We start from the raw sequence: 20,981 nt of genomic DNA on the forward strand, positions 1-20,981 counted from the left end.
GTTTCACCGAGATTCGAACCTACGTCTTTCGGCTACGGCGGCCGCCTAATATTGATAGTTACAATGACATAATACCAACACATGGGACTATTGAATGAGGTAGCCAATAAAATAAGAAAGATATTTGAACAAAGTGAGTATTACACGGCAATCTTTACCGACGCTGCCTAAGAATTTGACAAGATCTGGCACGAAGGGCTTTAGCTAATTACCATCGTTCCATCTTCAAATCCTATTTCTCTGAAACGGTTCTCGGTAAGAGTAAACGATTTTATTACAGAAGAAATTTCGATATCGGTTGGTGTGCCGCATTGAACCGTTCGTGGTTCAACATTACACTTAGTCTTGCCATAAATTCGGTTATAAATTTTACAATGCATACGCAGAAAAAGTGTCCGTTATTTTTCATTTTTTTCGTATGCATTGACTACTCGTAAGTTGTACTCAGCTTCGTGGTAAATTTCCAAAGGTCTATTTCAAGACTAATTAGAGATGATCTCCTCACGAAAGCCTTCCGTTGGTCATCTTTTGACAACGCGCTTTAAGAAAATTAGACTTCACAGATGCAAGTAGCTTCTTCGGTGGCACCCGGTGAACGGCCATTAAAATATTTATTTCACAGATGAGAAAATTTTCACTGTTGAAAAAGTGTTTAATAAGGAATGGGGAGTATCTTGTAAAGGCGTTACATCTCTTCATTTCTATGAAAAAAGGGTTCAGACCGGGGCAAAAGTGTATCAGGAGGTTGTCTTAGAAGGCGTGATGAGGCAGTCGATCAGTACTCTCTTCAATGGAGAGCGCTGAATCTTCCAGCAAGATTCCGCCCCAGCCCATGAGGCAGTTCTAAAAAACAATATTCCTGGGCTTATAACCGCAGAAAATCGATCGTCTGGATGTCCAGATCTGAATCATTGGACTACAGTTTGTGGTCAGAATTGGGGAACATGGCCTGCTGAAGACCTCACAGAAATCTTTAAGTCCAGCAGCGACTTCAATATCTATAGAACGTGCGTGCTGATATAGCTGAATGGTTTAATCATTTGAATGGTTGTATAACTTGTAACAGAACTTATGGGAGGACTAAGAACCATTTTTTCACATTTGATATCTCCATAAGCAGAAATGTGTTTACTTCCACATTCGCGGATGATACCGCAATTGCCAACAACGAACAAAATGCCTAAAATAAACATCAAAAGTCCTACAAAACCACTTAAAGCTAGTAAAGGAGCGACTGGAGAATTGGCGAATTTAAGTGAATGAACAAAAATGTAAATATGTGACGTTTACACTCAATACAAATGCATATCCAGCTGTTGTCTTAAATAATGCAAACATCCCCCAAGAAAGCAGTGTTGTGTATCTCACATAATTTTTGAAACTTCAAACCTTTATTCGTTAATAAGCTGGAAATCTGCATTAACATCAAAAATATCGTTCCATATGTAAAATGTTATCCATACCTAAGTTATTCGGAAAACTGGGAGGCTACAAGTTATTACCTTTGGTAAAACAGCTCATATTATATAACATCATCAGCATGGCTATAGTATAAAGGGAATACAGCTATGAACTTAAGATTATGTTCACATTTTACCCTGAACGCACTAGTATAAGGTAAGCAGTGCGGTGGCATATTTATTGATTTTGCAAATTAGAGTTAACCTCAATTTGTAACTTATTAATCTTGATCAAATGGGATTCTTTCAAATATCCTCAAGGGGTCGCTTCTTATATGACTGATAGGGGAGAGTAAGTATGGAAAAAAATAATAGGTGTATTCACACCAAGCTTGGTACTCGGTAGCTCGGAGTTCGTAAATTTTTCTCCGCATATTTTATTCGCCTAAAATTATTGTATTTTCGGTTTACCGCTTACCGAACTATCCTGATGGCAAGCTTGATAGTTTTTTTGGTAGTTCGTATGTATGTAAAAAATTAACGTGAAGTTTTAGATATGTATCTCCAAAAGTCTAAAAATGTACACTTCAAACTTGAGTTTCAAATTTACCACCAGCTGGTACCGCATTGAATACTTTCAGATCCGAATACTTTCAGATCTATGTCGTCGTAGAGCTCTTACCGCTCATCGTTCCCTCGCCTGCGATATTCGCCGTTGCCAACGTGCAAAGATCCAAAAATCTTACGGAGTATCTTTCTCTCAAACACTCCAAGCGTCGCTTCATCGGATGTGGTCATCGTCCACGCTTCTGCGCCATACGTTAGGACCGGTATGATGAGAGTCTTGTAGAGTGTTAGTTTTGTTCGTCGAGAGAGGACTTTACTACTCAATTGCCTACTTAGTCCAAAGCAGCACTTGTTGGCAAGAGAGATTCTACGTTGAATTTCAAGGCTGACATTGTTATCGGTGTTAGTGCTAGTTACTAAATATACGAAGTCTTTTGCAACCTCGAAATCATATCTGTCAACAGTGATATGGGTGCCGATACGCGAGAGCGCCGACTGTTTGTTTGATGACAGGAGGTCCTTCGTTTTGTCCTCGTTCACCACCAGACCCATTCGTTTTGCTTCTTTATCCAGTTTGGAGAAGGCAGAACTAACAGCGCGGTTGTTAAGGCCGATGGTGTCGATATCATCGGCATACGCCAACAATTGTACGCTCTTATAAAAAATTGGGCCTGAGCGATTAAGTTCTGCGGCTCGTACGATCCTCTCCAACATCAGGTTAAAGAAGTCACATGACAGCGAGTCACCCTGTCTGAAACCTCGTTTTGTATCAAACGGCTCGGAGAGGTCCTTCCCAATTCTGATGGCGCTGCTGGTGTTGAGCAACGTCATCTAACATTAGTTGCGGGGATAGCAAATTCAGACATCGCGGCATACAGGAAACTGCTTTCGTATAGCCAGCCGGGCAGAGGCACCTTCCCCATTAACGGACTGGACATTCCAGGTGCATGCCCTCAAATCGTAGTGCTTAGTTCGTTTGCAGGGGTCGTCATCAGTGTTGGAAGTTGTCATCCGAGGCTTTATGTACGCTTTCATTGGGGTGATTTTTAAGTGGCGGATCCCAAACCCAGCGCACAGCCAGCTATCCTGGAATGCTTCGCCTTCTCACATATGGAACCATACCATTCTCATTTATAACATGCTGTCAAAAAAATAAAAGTATATATAAATAATATAGAAAGTAGTCGCGTTGTAATAAATGGTCTGCAAAAAGGATAAATGGTCTGCAAAAAGGGACTTACTTCATAGCCTTTGATGATAGTTTTACTATAGAACTGGTAGCTTTTTTTAAGCTGTTTTTTATGCTGTTTCTTGCGGAACGTATATACCGCATAAAAACAGAATCTACTGTACTAAGAAATGCGAAAGCATTTTGTTTCGTCCACCCATAAAAAAATGCAACTCAAATATCAGAAAAAACTGGAAAAATCTAAATATTATATAATATCGAACGAAACCAGAACCCTATTCAAACCACTGAGAGCCAAATATCTCGGTATTCACCCCTATAAATTGTTATACTATAACGATCACATTAACCCCCAAGACGAGAAGACCGCAAGATCTTTCCATATCTACAAAAAAATGTTTTCATCAAAACTACTGCACAGGAACATCAAAATATTAATGTATCAAACCCTGGTAAGACCGGTATTCATATATGGTTGCTCAATTTGGTACAACATTTCAACCTCATATATGGAACGGCTAAGGAAGCTTGAGAGAAGAATATTACGATCATGTACTTCGTTATACAGATCACAAAATAGTAACCATACCAAATACATCTCGAATTCAATGCGAAAGTGTCCAGAATTGATTGTCATATTATAAATTTAATAAGAAAACATATCTGGCGTTGCCTATACAATACCAATAACATATTATATAAATAAGAGCGTTTTACTACGAAAGCGACGATTATTTCTCACTAGCTATTTCTAATGGATTTGCACTTCCTGAATCCTTCTTATACCTCGACCAAACGAAAACTACACGCCAATAATACGAGGGGTGCCTTTTATATTTCGGGATTTGGCAACCCTGGTTGCAATCTGGCAACTGACAGCTGTATCGCATTTTTGGGTTTTACGTACTCAGAACGTTTTGAAATACCAGCGCTATTTGTGTTGTTTACAGTAACTTGAAAGATTCATCTCGGTCCAAAAATGGAATTAAATCGTGAACATTTTCGTGCGACTATTTTTTACAACTTTCGACGTGGATTAACTCAGCAACATTGCATGGATGAACTTAATTCATTTTTTGACGATGAAGCTCCATCGAGGACCAGTGTTTATCGATGGTATGGTGAATTCAATCGTGGTCGTAGTTCACTCCAAGACGAATTTCGTGAAGGTCGTCCAAAATCAGTTGTTGTTCCGAAAACCATTGATGCTGTGCGCGAACTGATATTGCAAGAACGTCATGTGACCTATCGTGAGGTTGAGAAATCTTAGGCATTAGTGGGACCAGCATACATTCAATATTGCATAAACATTTGACTGTCAAAAAAATTTGTTCGCGTTGGATCCCACACAATTTGTCAATCGCTCAAAAAAAGGCTCGTGTCGATTGGTCGAAGGAAATGCTCAAACACGTCTATGACATCGTGACAGATGATGAATCATGGATTTACGCGTATGAGCCCGAAAGTAAACAGCAGTCGGCTGTATGGGTGTTTCAAGATGAGCCAAATCCAACAAAAGTTGTTCGCGCACGAAGCACTTCCAAGAAAAACTGGACATATCGTAACCGTACCACTAGAACAACGCAGAACAGTATATTCTGAGTGGTACACAACCATTTGTTTGCCAGTTGTCTTCCAAGAAATTAGGAAAACCAATCGCCAAAGACGGATCACTCTTTACCAGGACAATGCGAGCTCTCACACATCGGCTCAAACAACTGCATTTTTGAGCACCCAAAACATCGAATTAATAGGTCATCCTTTTTTATTCCCGTACGTAAAAAACAAACTGAGAGGTAAACGTTTTTCGTTTGGGGCATTCAGAATGCATGTTTTGGAGGTACCTCATTCAGAGTGGCAAAAGTGCTTCGACAATTGGTTCAAACGCATGCAAAAGTGTATAGATCTTCATGGAGAATATTTTAAAAAACAATAAAGTGATTTTCGATGATTAAAATTTGTTTTTGTTCTCTAATCCCGACATATAAAAGGCACCCCTCATATATCACATATTCAGAAGAGCGAACAATAAAATAGTCACATCAGAAATACTTAACGCAAGTACCTTATCAACGTTTTGATGCATATGTACATATATTTCAAGCTGCGACAAAATCGAATCCATTCTTACCATTAAAAACTGCTGGTGGTTAACAAATGACACGTAACACTAACTCACACTTTGAAGCCATTTATTATAAACAATCATCTATACATCGTTTTTGTCCCCTTTTCCCTGCATCAAAGATATAAAATAATCTCATAACTTCTAAGTTAAAACAAAATTAATTTCATTATTAAGGAAAAGTTACTCGACATCAGATAATATAGTCACTTGAGAGTTCGTTTAGAGACATTGTACGACACATCATTGCCATACTAATACTATTGTTTATTGTAGTACTTAATATTATTAACTGGTAATAAATAAAGAAATAAAATAAATATAAAAAATGAGTGTGAGATAAGAATATGAGAAGAAATCAAAGGGGCCGAATTAATTGTGATTAGGGCAAATATGAGACTAACCGAAATTTGCATAAAGCGTGGAAAAAACACAGTTTGTTTAGATTAGGCTGGGGTGTTAATAGTGCAACGCAAACTTTTGTAACGTAAGTGGTACAACTTCCTTATTTACGGTAGCTAGTGACCACCCTAATATACATTTATTTATTTAAAAACTTACTATATATTAAATTATATACAAATTAGCATGAATTATTAATAAATATACAAATTTGATCTTTTTTAGACACGCGCTTTCTATCCAATTTAAATGAAATTGGCACGTCGGAGCAAAAATCGTTTACCGAAAAAAAGAATGGCGCTTTAGGAGCAAGTGGTACTGAAGAAACCGATGATGACGCACTTCAATCAAATAATGGTTCGCTGTTGAACATCTTGCCCCATGAACTACTTGTTCTAATATTATTCACACAATGGTTATAAACGCATATCGGGCTTTGGCAACATCCAAGCGAATGTTTGTTATGAATACATACATAAATACATGCATGCATACATACATACATACATACATATGTATACATATCTCTAAAATGTATAATAAAACGCTTTTGTAGCAACATATTACTCCCCAAATGCCTTCATGCTCGTTCTCTCAAATCACGTTACGCGATCGCATGGCTATATCCACATATGGTACATAGTATATACATATACACGAATTATATATACGTATGTATTTATATTAGTTTAAAAATGATGTAAATTATGACAATTATAAAGATATTTTAATAAATAATCGATTGCCAGAATCACTGGTAAAGTAGTTTTAAAATATGTATAACTAGCTGACCCGGTGAACTTTGTTCCGCCCTAGAGGCAATAAAAAAGCAGATTTTTGATTTTATTAATATAAGTTAATTTTTTTATTAATCAAGTATTTCAATGAAGCTTTAATCGATTGCACTCTTCAGTTAAGCACCTTGTGATACACGACATTTTTTGTTTTATTATTAGGTGCAAGAACAAACAACGCAGATGGTTTTCCGACCCGTGAACATGCCGTTTATCTGCTCTGATCACGACTTTGTAGTCATCATTTGGCTTGCGGTATGCTGTGCATCTTCGAGAGTTGCAATGCAATTCGATGGTGAATCTGTCCTTGTATCTATAAAAGCAAAGTCAGTATTTTTTTATTTATAAACACTTTTTCTTTTAATCAGCAAACATAATACGTATGAATAATTATAGTAAGTTCAAAAACAAATCAATAAATACCTTGAATGTCGGATTAAATCCTCGTTCTTCGATAATGTCTGCCCCAAATGAGGTAATTTGGAAAAAACCATTGTATTTTTGAGTGTTTGCAAGAAAATGATGTGATTCTGGTGTTTCGCCACAAAGCAATGAATGCAATGGCTCAGGTGGCGGAGTCAATAATGGCAATTTCACTCTTCCACTAAGGCAGCACAATCCGGGCGTTTCTCCGGAAAACTTCAATGCGCCACAATACTCGCAAACAATGTTCATTGGCCCAATGCAAACGCTAGGATGCAAACAGTAATCAGTGTTGCAATCATATCGAAACGCTGCTCGATTCAAATCAGATCTTGATAGTTCTCTTCTTGTGCGTTGAAAATAATCTACTTGTTGATCTCTGTTATTCGCTCGACGATTTCGCATTGCCAACCGAGCCGTTTCAAGGGCTGCCTCGCTTTGCTCTTGTGATTGAGAAGAACGAAGTCGAGCCATACTAACGCGGCGCTCTTCACGGACAATTCCTTGTGCTTCTTCAGTCGTTTCATTCGCAATGTTTCGTATCTTTCTTGCATCACGGCTTTGTCGAGAAAGATTCGATCGTCTTGGTTGCGGCATTGATAATGATGATTCAAAGAGAATACAAATTACTGTGATTATATATTTCTGACAAAATTTATATTATCAAATTTTCTACCTAACCATAGACAAAATTACGTTTAGCTGTCATTTGCGTTTTGTTATTCCATATCAGATGTGTTTTTGTTATACCCCATTTTATAGTGACTTTGCGCAAACGCAATGGGATAAAAAGTATCCTATGTCCGTCTCCTGGTTCTAAGCTATCTCTCCACCAATTTTCAGCCAATTCGGTTCAGCCGTTCTCGAGTTATAGTGTAACTAACATGACTTTCTTTTATATATATAGATGAAAACATTGATATCGTTTAATGTCTTTTGAAAGCGCCTATGTGTGCTATACAAAAGTTGAGTACAGTAGGTTCTGTTTTTATGCGGTAGATACGTTCCGCAAGAAACAGCATAAAAAAAAACAGCATAAAAAAAGCTACTAGTTCTATAGTAAAACTATAGATACGTTTCAAATGCTAAAACCGCATAAATCTGAAATATTGTAATAAAATCACATAAAAAAGGGCACTAGTCCCATATTATTACTATAGATACGTTCCATAGACCGCATGAATCTGAAATAATTAAATAAAATCGCATAAACAAAATATTGTATTTTTGAAAATTATATCCTTATTTAAGAAACGTCAGAATCGAAAAATAAATTTAAGTCAGAAATAGAATCAGACAATACCCACATGTTGCGCGTTCGTTTAGGATTTGGCGTAAAATCACTTTCGTCACTTTAGGAAATGTACACGTCTGATCTAGATAGTTATGCAGGCGGTTCCATACTTGTAGGGTTAGCATTTCTGATGTAATCTGTGATGAGTTTTTGCTTAGCTGGTTTAGAATCTTGTTTATATGTACAATTCCCGATAGGTCGACATGCATTTTGTAATTTAAAAAAAAACCGCACTATTTCAAAACCGCATAAAAAAAAACCGCATAAAAACAGAACCTACTGTATATCCCTGAAATGAGATTAATGCTTAACAGTATACATATTTTAAACGTACTCATTCTTTTTGGTTTTATTTTTAGTAATTTTTATTTGAGGAAAATAATTTCGTGACCTCTTATTCTCCTTGATCAGTACGAAAGCCCGTTTAAAAAAAAAAACTGAATGATAAATCTTAGAAAAATCGGTACCTGAAATCCTGATTGGAAAGCGGCTACACAGTCCCCTGAAAATACTACTAAATTAGATACCGTCGTAGGGCTTGGTACAAATCCATACTACTCCAGTCGTTTTGATTTCCGCACTTAAATCGGGGTGAATCATCTATAAAGGTGCGCAACGATGAAGATTTGTTAAAAATTTCCAAAAACTAATGATTCACAAACAAACCATCGAAAAAGAAATATACTCATCGCTCTAAATTCATTTACGGGATTTTACTTAAAAAATTCAGCGAATACACTAGCAGAATCTGTAGGTCCCCACACACAATTTTTACAATTTTTTCGAACTAACAAAGGGCCAAAATTCGTATTTTTTTATTTTTCATAATATTCCTTTAGAGTTGCTCGACCGCGAATTAGATTTATTTTTGTCATTCTGTTTCATTCCTCCAACACTTGTTTAGAGAGTTGGGAGACGTTCTGCATTAGCTAATTATATTTACATCTGACGTTTTTAGATATCATACCAAAGGCATATCCGGGACTGTATAATCCTTCCGGAACAGACTGGAGTTGATCTTGCAACTGCTCCAAGTTGCTCCTCGTGAAGAGTATTGATTAGCAAGAGAATTTTTTTGTGATCAGCTCTTAAAGCAGCGCTTTTGCTGAGCACGGTTTGTATTGGATTAGACGCATTACCTCTCTTGTTGTTGGGCTTTGGAATATGAAAAGTGCACTGAACTTGCAAGCATGGAGAATCAACATAAAAGGTTTGGCCACCCGAAACAAAATTGTGAGAGTGACTTCGGCAGCCACATCACCGGGGACTCGGCAGCAGAATTATGCCCGCTTATTTTACTTGCGCCCACACACTCAGTCGTAATTCAGACGGCAGCGAAGAAACATGAGTAATTGCTGCGTTGATTTTTTATATATCACCAACCAAGGAGCATTTATTGAAGGTGGTGGCACTAGACCAACAACCATGTTGTGTACGTTTTATTTTCATGGCAAGGTATTGGCGACGTAGAAAACAAAAAATTAATTCGCCTTGGGCACAGCGAAAGAAAAAACAAATCAGCCGATTTACCACACCACCTTTAATAGATTCGCCTTGTCACCAACACAATCTCAATTATTTTGTAAACGCTGTCATGACCCCGGTTAAGGCACCCTGTTAACATTCTGATATTGGCCACACCTCTGCAATCTGTACGTCGGGATCTATCATCCTTGGGAACCACTTATAATTTTCACAAACTGCAATGTTTTTTTCGGGATTATCATGAGCTTTTGCGGGCTCAAAGTAATACAACCTTTTTAGATAATTTCTGAATTGTTTCGTCATATTCTGAATTCTGGACCATATCGACAATTTCTCTTTCGTTGACACATACCGATACGCAACATTCTGAGTCCACTCTCGGATTTCAGACCCTCTGATTGCAACAAAGGCTTGTAGCATAAAAGGATGTGTTTTAATACAATTGAGTGTTATTTCAGAGTCAGTCCAAAACCCTATACGGTCAAGAGGTCGCTATTGGCAACCTAACCAGTAGAATGGGTGTACCTCACAATGACTTCTGCAGGGGCTGTGGAGATGAAGAAGAAATTAAGTCGGTACAACACCTCTTCTGTGAATGTCTTACACTTCAAAAAAGCAGTGCCAAATATCTTGGCGATTATTTCTTTGACGGCCTGGGAAATTTACAAAATATCTCACTGGAGTTACTTTCCTAAAAAGATCTAAGTGGTTTAAGCAACTTAGTTAGGGAAAGGAAAACAAATGCAGGTATCGCAATGGGCCTTAGGGCCACCGAGTGTCCTGGCTTAAACAAACAACCAGACCAACCTAAACTAACCTACTTAAGACTTGCCAAAGCCTTCGGGTAGTTTTTCCGTCGATTGGAACGATTTCACTATTCCTAAAGCTTCGCCGGATAGACATGATATTTAATAATTAAACCGCTAAATGACCGGAACTGAAGGGTCGTTATGAACAATCATCTCAAACAAGCTCATACAATTATGTTAAGCGCTCAATTTTGCGACAATATTGATTTAATTGAAGCCTTAGCTTCTACAAGTATAATCAAATCGTAAAGAGTACTACAGGCGGCATCATCCTTGTCAATTTCTTCAATGCCTGATTGATATTTTATAAGTTTCTTGTCATATGGATTTGCCATCTCAAGTCGACACTTTAATTCCTCTGAATTTCGCGAAATTGATTTATCGAGATGCACGATTTAACTCGTAGTTTGCTTGTTTTTACAATCTCCCTTTGTCTTTTCAAAACTTTTGTGTCATCTATCCGACCTCACTTTTGCTGATTATTTTTGTTCTCCGCTACACGTAGAGTAAGATCATGATTCAATGATAAAAGGTTTGCTCAGTAAGCAGCTTTCTCGTTCTCTTTTGGCAAATCGGCTCCCTTGGCAAGACACTGGGTTGCTAGCTCTAGAATATTTTAGTAAAAGTGGAGGAAAAGTAAAATTTGTAGAAAAAACATTTCATTTTCAAAATGGTCTGCTTACGGTAACATTGCATACTTCATTATAAAAAAGTTGGAATTGACGGGACTTCTTTCCAATGAGGCCACCTTCCCCTGGATGGATGAAGTTTCCAGAGGAGGCTTAGCAACACAGTACCAGCATGAAAAATCTCCTCATAAAATACCACCTGCCGGAATCGGCTTACAACTGTAGGTCCTTCCATTTGTGGAAGAACAACAAGACGCGCGCTACAAATAGGATTAGGATCTCGCCCACATACCTTACAGAATTGTATGTGCCAATTATTTATTTCTTTTTAACAAAATAGTTTCAGATTCATTATTTTTTAAACCGTTCGCAGTTTGTTTCTATTTAAGTAAAAAAATACTTTTTCGCTACCATTTTTACCAAAAAGGATTTAATTTGTTCCACTTTATTCACTTTATATTTTAAATACAACCTTTTGTAAGGGAGTGCCAAAAATTGAATATTAAAGGTTTGCTCACTAGACCTTTAATAATTGAATCATGGGCATAGGATACAAGCGGTAACAAAAATGCACAGTCGCGTGTGGCACCAAGTCGGAATCGGGCGTTCGTGAGGCATCTTTGCCAAGAATCGCGCCTTTGTTTTAAACTTTAGTACTTTGTATTTCAAATAAAATACACATTGTTTCATAATTAATAAATCTAAATAAAACTACTAATTATCACATGAAGGTGGCTGAAGACATGCCTGAGCAAGTGAATTCGGGCCCAACGATTATTCAGCGCATCATAACAGGTGATGAGTGGGTATATGAGTTTGGCATGCAAGCCAGTCAACCAATCAACAGGCGGCTTAATGGCGCTATCCACATGAGCCGAAACCCAAAAAACCACGTCTAAGTCGGTCAAAAGTGAAAGTCATGCTACTCATTTTCTTTGATTATCATGGTGTGGTGCACTCGGAATTCGGTAAATAAAGAATATTACTTGGAAGTTATGCGACGTTTGAGAAAGAATGTGAGAATTTGTGGAAAGAAAACTCATGCACCTTGATAACGCATCGTCTCACAAGGTTTATATTGTGCACACCTTTTTTACCAAAAATTCGACAAATATCCTCGAACAACCACCGTATTCACCAGATTTAGCCCCTTGTGACTTTTTCCTTTTCCCAAACTTAAATTGCCACTCCGCGGACGCCGGTTTGAGTCGATAGAGTCCATTAAGGAGAATTCGCTCAAGGAGCTGAAGAAGATTTCTTCAAACGCGTTTAAAAGGTGCTTTGATGACTGGACTAATCGTTGGCATATATGTATTGCTTCGAATGGAGCCTATTTTGAAGGCGACAAAATAAATTTTGATGATTAAACAATTATTTTGCGTTTTATTGAACAATTTCCGGTACTTTTTTGACAGAATGTATGTTGTATGAATATAATTTTTCATTCCGCGAAAAAAAGAAAGCCGGCCCAAACGGATGAAAGCAGAAAAATGTTTGGAGGCAGCAGAAGCAATAATGGAAGTTGAAACATCCAGACTCTTCGAATCTTTTTGCGAAGTATTGGTGCAAGAATTTTACAGAGTGCTGAGTAGGAACGAAGTGTAAAAAATGTTGAGAGAAAGCCGAAAGAAGGTAACAAAGAATTTCCACGAATATGTTTTGTACATGCGAAAAAATGCGTTATTGGGAAGTGGAGAAAACGAGTTGGTGATTGGTGAAAAATGGCAAATCTACAAAAATTAAATATAACGACAAATAACTTAAAACTGCGTAATTAAAATAAGCAGGACTCCGCAACAAATAACTTAAAATAAATTAAATAAGCGGAACTCCGCAACATCCCCACCCCCGGTAATCAGCCCGATTTACCACTATCAACGTCTAAGACGGCCAGCTTTTAAACTGAACGTCGTTTCACACCAATTGAGATTCGTATGTCTGCACGCAGCACTTCACCATCAGCCCCGGAGTACACTCGCTCGACCTTGCCACGACACCATTCCCTACTGCGAACATTGAGATTACATATGAATACTAGGACCCCTTCTTGCAACGGCTTCGTTCGTTGGTCAGCGGCCGAGAATTGACGACGTTTTCTGCTTTAATAAGGAAACTGTTCATGGTATGCTCCTTTGGCGCAATTTCTTTGAAAGGATAACGGAGCACACGCTTGACGCACTGCACCATTCTCTCCCAGGCACTACCTTGTGCTGGAATAAATGGCGAGTTGAACACCCATTCGACACCCTTCTCCGATAATTCATTTTGCAGACGAACGCAATCATGGACTTCGACGAATCCCTTTGCCTCTTGATCGGTACCCACGAAATTCCTTCCAGTGTCAGATGTGATACGTATGGGCACACCACGACGGTTTATGAAATTTCGTATAGCAATAATGCATAAATCATGAGCCAACTCCAGGTGCACAGCTCGCACAGTCAATCAGGTAAAAAGCGCTACCCATCTCTTTTCAATGCTGCGCCGGACAGTAACAGGGCAAAAATAATCGAGTTCCGTGTAGCTAAACGGTGGCACGTATGGAGTGAGCCTATCCTTACGAGGCGGACCCATTAATGAAGCTACTGGTATTGCCTTGTTCACTCGGCACTCAGCACAACTGGCGACCACGCTGCGCAACAGGTTTCTTATACGAGGCACCCAAAATCTGCGGGGAATGTTACAAATCGTTGCTTCCAGGTTCTGGTGGCACATGATGGTATGATAGTGCAGTATCAGAAGTTTTGTAAAGGCATGTTCAGGCGGCAAAATAATGGAGCGTCGGGTGCTAATAGGAAGCCAGCTAGCAGCGTAGATGCGTCCCTTCACACGGAGAATGCCCTCCTCGTCCACTTACGGCGAAAGTTGAATCAGCGTGCTATTACGAGCAATTCCATTTCCCTTCTCAATGGATTGAAACTCCTCAGCATAAACCTCGCGCTGTACCATGCGCCATAAAAGGCGTTTGGCATTTTCAACCTCCTTCGCGGTCAAACCATAGCATCTGTCTGACAGAATACGGCAACGGCTATTGTCGATGAAACGCAAAACCCAAGCAGTTGATCTCATCAATCTGTTAAAAGTAGAAAAGTTTTTAAAATTCAAAAAGCTAAAACTCACAATGACCAAGACGAATTTGCGGCGTAGCTCTTCATCAGATTCATCATAACTGATAAGGGTGGCGTCTTCCGAAAGTCAGTCATACTCTTCCTGCTGTAGAAACTGGAGTCCATATGACCAACGCGCAGTTGGGTTGAGATGTGATCGTTTGCACGTGTAGCTTCGTCAGCTACATTATGTGTAGTGGACAGCAATCTCCAATTTTTAGTACTTACGGCCAAAATCTTTGCTACCCTGTGATGCACAAAGGGCTTGTAACGCCGATGCTCACTTTGGATCCATTTAATCACAGTCTTTGAGTCGCTCCATAGTACGCAGTTCTCGATGACGACGGAGTGCTCTTCGCGAAGGCTGAGCTTAAGACGAGAGCCCAAAACCGCAGCCTGAAGTTCAAACGGGGGTACAGTAAGGATTTTTATTGGCGCACATTTTGACTTTGCAGATACGAATACCACTTCAATTTCACCCAATGAGTTGCGACATCCCTAATAGGCAACAGCGGCGAAGGCAACTTCACTGGCGTCTACGAATATGTGGAGCTGCAGGTTATGAGGTGATCCATTGCGAAAATAAGAGCGAGGTATATTGAATTTGGCGACTTCTTCTTCTTAATTGGCGCGATAACCGCTTACGCGATTTTGGCCGAGTTTAACAAAGCGCGCCAGTCGTTTCTTTCGCGTGCTAACCGGCGCCAATTGGGCACGCCAAGTGAAGCCAAGTCCTTCTCCACCTGATCTTTCCAACGCAGAGGAGACCTTCCTCTTCCTCTGCTACCACCAGCTGGTACCGCATCGAATACTTTCAAAGCCGGAGCGTTTGTATCCATTCGGACGACATGACCCAGCCAACGAAGCCGCTGGATCTTTATTCGCTGCGCTATGTCTATGTCGCCGTAAAGCTCATACAGCTCATCGTTCCATCGCCTGCGATATTCGCCGTTGCCAACGTGCAAAGGACCAAAAATCTTACGCAGAATTTTTCTCTCGAACACTCCAAGCGTCGCTTCATCGGATGTTGTCATCGTCCACGCTTCTGCGCCATACGTTAGGACGGGCATGATGATAGTCTTGTAGAGTGTTAGTTTTGTTCGTCGAGAGAGAACTTTACTGCTCAGTTGCCTACTTAGTCCAAAGTAGAACTTGTTGGCAAGAGAGATTCTACGTTGGATTTCAAGGCTGACATTGTTATCGGTGTTAATGCTGGTTCCTAAATAAACGAAGTCTTTTACAACCTCGAAATTATAACTGTCAACAGTGACGTGGGTGCCGATACGCGAATGCGCCGACTGTTTGTTTGAAGACAGGAGGTACTTCGTTTTGTCCTCGTTCACCACCAACCCCATTCGCTTTGCCTCTTTATCCAGTTTGGAGAAGGCAGAACTAACAGCGCGGTTGTTAAGGCCGATGATATAAATATCATCGGCATACGCCAACAATTGTACGCTCTTATAAAATATTGTGCCTGAGCGATTAAGTTCTGCGGCTCGTACGATGTTCTCCAACATCAGGTTAAAGAAGTCACACGACAGCGAGTCACCCTGTCTGAAACCTCGTTTGGTATCAAACGGCTCGGAGAGGTCCTTCCCAATTCTGACGGCGCTGCTGGTGTTGAGCAACTTCATCTTACATAGCCGTATTAGTTTTGCGGGGATACCAAATTCAGACATAGCGGCATACAGGTAACTCCTTTCCGTACTGTCGAATGCAGCTTTGAAGTCGACGAAAAGATGGTGTGTGTCGATTCTCCTTTCATGGGTCTTTTCCAAGATTTGGCGTATTGTGAATATTTGGTCGATGGTAGATTTTCCAGGTCTGAAGCCACACTGATAAGGTCCAATCAGTTGGTTGACGGTGGGCTTCAGCCTTTCACACAATACGCTCGCTAGAACCTTATAGGCGATATTTAGAAGACTAATCCCGCGGTAATTGGCACAAATTGCAGGATCGCCCTTCTTATGGATTGGGCAGAGCACACTTAAATTCCAATCGGAAGGCATGCTTTCATCCGACCATATTTTGCATTGGAGCTGATGCATGCACCTTACCAGCTCCTCGCCGCCATGTTTGAATAGCTCAGCCGGCAGTCCGTCGGCGCCCGCGGCTTTGTTGTTCTTTAGCCGTGATATTGCTATTCTCACCTCGTCATGGTCGGGTAACGGAACGACAATTCCGTCGTCAACGATTGGGGTATCGGGATCTTCACATTCTCTATGACATGCGCAGCTGTCCCCGTTTAACAGGTTCGAGAAGTGTTCCCTCCATAATTTAAGATTGCTCTGTACGTCAGTCACCAGATCGCCGTCTTTGTTCTTACAGGAAAACGCCCCTGTCTTAAAACGTTCTGTAAGCCGCCGAACTTTCTGGTAGAATTTTCGGGCGTTGTTCCTATTGGCCAGCATCTCAAGCTCCTCGCACTCACGTATTTCGGCCTCTCGTTTCTTCTGTCGGATAATACGTCTCTCTTCCTTTTTCAGCTCTCTGTAGCGATCCCACATGGCTCGCGTTGCGCCCGATCGCAGCGAGGCTCTATAGGCGGCATCTTTTCTTTCGGCGGCAGCATGACATTCCTCGTCGTACCAATTGTTTTTTCGGGCTCGCCGGAATCCGATTTCTTCTTCGGCGGCGGTACGTAGGGAACGAGAAATGTTGCTCCATTGCTCGCGCATGCCGGTGTGTTGGGCAGTGCTCTCCGAGAGCAGGAGTGAGAGTCGAGTGGCGAATCTTCTGGCTGTCTGTTGTGATTGCAGCTTTTCGATGTCGAACATTCTTTGCGTAGGTAGATGTACGTTTTTTGCTGCACAGAGGCGTGTGCGCAGTTTGGCTGCAACAAGGTAATGATCCGAGTCGATGTTGGCTCCTCGGATCGTACGTACATCTAATACACTAGAAGCGTGTCTTCCATCTATCACAACATGATCGATCTGGTTTCGCGTTTTTCGATCAGGAGACAGCCAGGTAGCTTGGTGTATCTTTTTATGCTGGAATCTGGTGCTGCAGACTACCATGTTTCGGGCCCCGGCGAAGTCGATCAGCCTCTGTCCGTTACCGGATGTTTCGTTGTGCCGGCTGAATTTTCCGACTGTGGGACCAAAAATTCCCTCCTTGCCCACCCTGGCGTTGAAGTCGCCAAGCACGATTTTTATGTCGTGGCGGGGGCAGCGCTTATAGGAACGTTCCAAGCGCTCATAGAAAGAATCCTTGGTCGCATCGTCCTTCTCTTCTGTCGGGGCGTGGGCGCAAATTAGTGAGATGTTAAAAAATCGCGCTTTGATGCGGATTATTGCGAGACGCTCGTCCACCGGAGTGAACGACAGTACTTGGCGACAAAGTCTCTCTCCCACAACAAATCCGACACCGAATTTGCGCTCCTTTACATGGCAGCTGTAGTAGACGTCGCAAGGTCCTATGTTTTTCTTACCTTGCCCCGTCCATCGCATCTCTTGGATGGCAGTGATGTCAGCCTTTACTCTCACGAGGACATCAACCAGCCGGGCAGAGGCACCTTCCCCATTAAGGGACCGGACATTCCAGGTGCATGCCCTCAAATCGTATTCCTTATTTCGTTTGCAGGGGTCGTCATCAGTGTTGGAAGTTCTCATCCGAGGCTTTGTTGCTGTTTTCATTGGGGGGGCTTTTTAAGTGGCGGGTCCCAAACCCAGCGCACAACCAGCTATGCTGGGATGCTTCGCCTTCTCACGTTAGCTCACTCCCGAACGGATGTTCGGAAGCTAACCAGAGGATACGTGGGCTAATCCCAGACGTTGTGAGCTGCTTGGACCATATGTAGAAGAATCGTCCTGGCCACTCCCAGGTGGATGGCGATCAGTAACTTTCTCCACTTGCGTGGACTTCCACACATGGAACCATCCTCCAAATTTGGCGACTACTGCTAATTATTTACGCCACTTCTCCCACGCGGTTATACCTCGTCCCAACGGTTTTTGTGTTTCCACACTTCGCGCATAAGTATTTTAGCGCCAATAACGAAGATATTCAACAGTCCTAAAATTCACTGCTCCATCGATGTTATGGAATTTTAACTTGAATTCAAAACGATCTGACGACTGCCAAAACAAACCAAGTGCAGATACTACGGTCAATGAATTAGATGTCAAACCACGAAGCTCAAACGCGGTATTCCTGTGAATCGCTTGTACATACCTCGACACAGCGATCGCTTCTTCCTCCGAACTGAAACTATCTACAAAGTCATCGACGTAATAATGGTCCAATATTGTCTTCACAGCACGAGGGGTGGTGCCAAATTCACTTTGATGCTCCAACGCGTTAACCGTCTTGACATAATTGGCAGCACACGGCGAACAAGCAGCACCAAAGGTCATTAGAAATTATTCATTACACATCCGGTGGGCGTGTGGCATTACCTCGACGCCAAAGGAATCGTTGAGCACATCTATCATCTTCCTGTATAAGTACCTGGTGGAACATCTCTTTGATGTCTCCACAAATGGCAACCGCACCTTCACGAAAATGGAACAATATTGCTGGCAGGGACCAATATTCCTGGGGGCTCATCAGCAGTTGCGAATTTAGGGAGATGCCGCTTACCTCAGCGGCGGCGTCGAAGACTATGCGCAACTTACCCGGCTTGTTGGGATTAGCAACAGCAAAGTGTGGGCGTACACTTGGCGGCTTCTGCAGGCAGCACCTTTCGGGCATATTTCTTGACGATGTAGGAGTCCAAAATGCGCTTATACTCAGAGGCGAACCCTGCATCTCGATTCACCTTCCGGTCCTCACTAACCAAACGTTTTAGCGCCATGTTGTAGCTATCAGGCAATTTAACGCTGTCTTTTTTCCATGTCAGACTTTTTTGGAATCGCCCCTCTTCGCGGCATTTAGTAGATTCCAAGATTATTCTGGCACGGACATCTGCTTCACTTTCTGTGGGGGATGCAGCTCTCACGCCGAAGCTCTCAATTTCGAAGAACTCAGCTACCTTATTATGCAGTGACTGGTAGGCTTGGCCGTTCAAAAATAAAGCACGAAGGATGGTAATGTAGTAGATGTTGGGCCAAACACCACCCACCCTAATTCCATATTCGCAACAAAAGGACCACTGTTCTTCGTGTTCATGGTAATCGACGGCAAACCCAAATGGCAATGACCAAGACCAATTAACAGCTGGGCCTAGCCCCAGTGTAACACTGTACTGGCAACGATCGTACATGTTTAGCACCACAGTTCAAGACGTCCCGGCTCAAGCTTTGCAAAGGACGCTGCAAGTTCGACACCGCGTACACGATATGAAGTTTGTGTCGTCTTTCCATACCGGCACCGCTGATGAGTAAATCGACCACCACCGTTGGCTCCTGCGCTACATGCCCTCCAAACCACTGTAGGTTTAAATTCTGCTTGCGCCCTTGCATACCTAAATCTCGAATAAGAGCGTTGTAAACCATGGTGATAGATGATCCTTCGTCTAGAAGTGCGTAGGTGTCGACGCGCCTTTGGTTCCCATATAGCGTAACTGGCAGGATACGGAACAGAAGCTTGCTCTTGATGGAACTGCAACTTAGAACTGCTTGTCCCGAGTCTTGTGACGGCTGCTGGCTATGAGGTGAATGCTGCGTTATTGTAAGCCGGTGCAGGGAGCGTGCATTGGTGCCATAAGTTCGCCTGTTATATGCATGGGGCGATGTTGACTGTCTTGTCAAATTACTGCTGTTGTCCCCTGTTTCGTGTAAAAGCTTGTGATGCACCCTTCGCTTGTGATCCCCCAACGCCATATGGCTTGCGTCGTTGGCAATCGCTTGTAATGTCACCTAAATTGAGACAAGTAAAACATAAACGATACCTTTTCGCTTCGGAACCCCTTCTTGGGACGGAATATTCTAGGAAGCGCGCACAACCTATGGGCCTATGTTGGCCCTCGCAAATTAGACACCTCAACGAACAAGCTCATCGAGCAGCGTAGGATTCAAGTGTAACTCACCTCCATGGGCAGATTGCAAACACACACAAATATTGCTAACCTTTGTTGCAATCGTAAATCCACCATCGGAAATGGGTGCAATTTCCTTCACCTGCGACAGCTGGCTGCGAATCAGTTGTTCAGGACAACCAAATCTAAATTTTAGTTGTTCGATGATATTACCGACGTTATTGAGGTGGATGAGCAGTGACTCAACTGCTTTACGCGCATCTCCTTTCAAGAACTTCTGTAGCCGCTGGTTATTTTCGAAATTGGTGCACCCATACATTACCGTGGATTCTGTGAAAGCCGTAAAAAATATTGGCCAATCTTCTGGATTTCCACAGAACAGAGACTGGACATATCTTTCATGAATTTGATACATGTTTCGTCATTTTTCACGTTTCTGTAAATGTAACTTGATCAATTCCATTGCGATTCCATTTACCTCCTTCTCTATATCCATACAAAATATCTATCAAACAAATAAAATTAAAATTTTCTTTTGAAAAAATGCAACCATTCCATCAGAATTTTCTTATAACGTTGTCACGTTAAACTATCTCGAGTAAACCGACTTTACAGACAACCTCTTTTTGAATATTATTGGGATCAAAACGCATCGTGTGGTACCCACATAGACAATATTGGCCAATTTTTGCCCCAGACTTGAAATTGGTTGAATATATGATATATTACAATTTTTTCTCAACCTTTCAACAGAACGCAATTACGAGTAAAAGCAAAAATGTAAGGTACGGAAGACGTCACAGCTACCAGCTATTTTTTGTTTATAAATCGCTATCGTGA

General features: G+C 41.3%; 2 protein-coding genes across 2 annotated transcripts in view; one reads left to right on the forward strand and one right to left on the reverse strand.

Moving 5' to 3' along the window:
- Nucleotides 1-6,403, forward strand: part of LOC128864122 (neurotrimin) — a 144,871-nt gene extending 138,468 nt beyond the window's left edge. The window contains exon 10 of the mRNA XM_054103638.1: nt 5,909-6,403. Coding sequence (XP_053959613.1) covers nt 5,909-6,105 — 197 coding nt within the window. The 3' untranslated portion in view covers nt 6,106-6,403. The remainder of the gene's footprint in view (nt 1-5,908) is intronic.
- Nucleotides 6,404-6,606: 203 nt separating this feature from the next.
- LOC128863028 (uncharacterized) lies at nt 6,607-7,167 on the reverse strand. The gene is made up of 2 exons (XM_054101921.1): nt 6,901-7,167; nt 6,607-6,790 (listed from the first exon to the last, which is right to left on the reverse strand). Exons 1-2 carry the CDS (start codon nt 7,150-7,152, stop codon nt 6,719-6,721), a joined length of 324 nt encoding a protein of 107 aa, XP_053957896.1. The 5' UTR covers nt 7,153-7,167; the 3' UTR covers nt 6,607-6,718.
- Nucleotides 7,168-20,981: the final 13,814 nt, after the last annotated feature.

This window comes from Anastrepha ludens, chromosome 5 (assembly GCF_028408465.1).
Source record: "Anastrepha ludens isolate Willacy chromosome 5, idAnaLude1.1, whole genome shotgun sequence".
Lineage (NCBI taxonomy): Eukaryota > Metazoa > Arthropoda > Insecta > Diptera > Tephritidae > Anastrepha > Anastrepha ludens.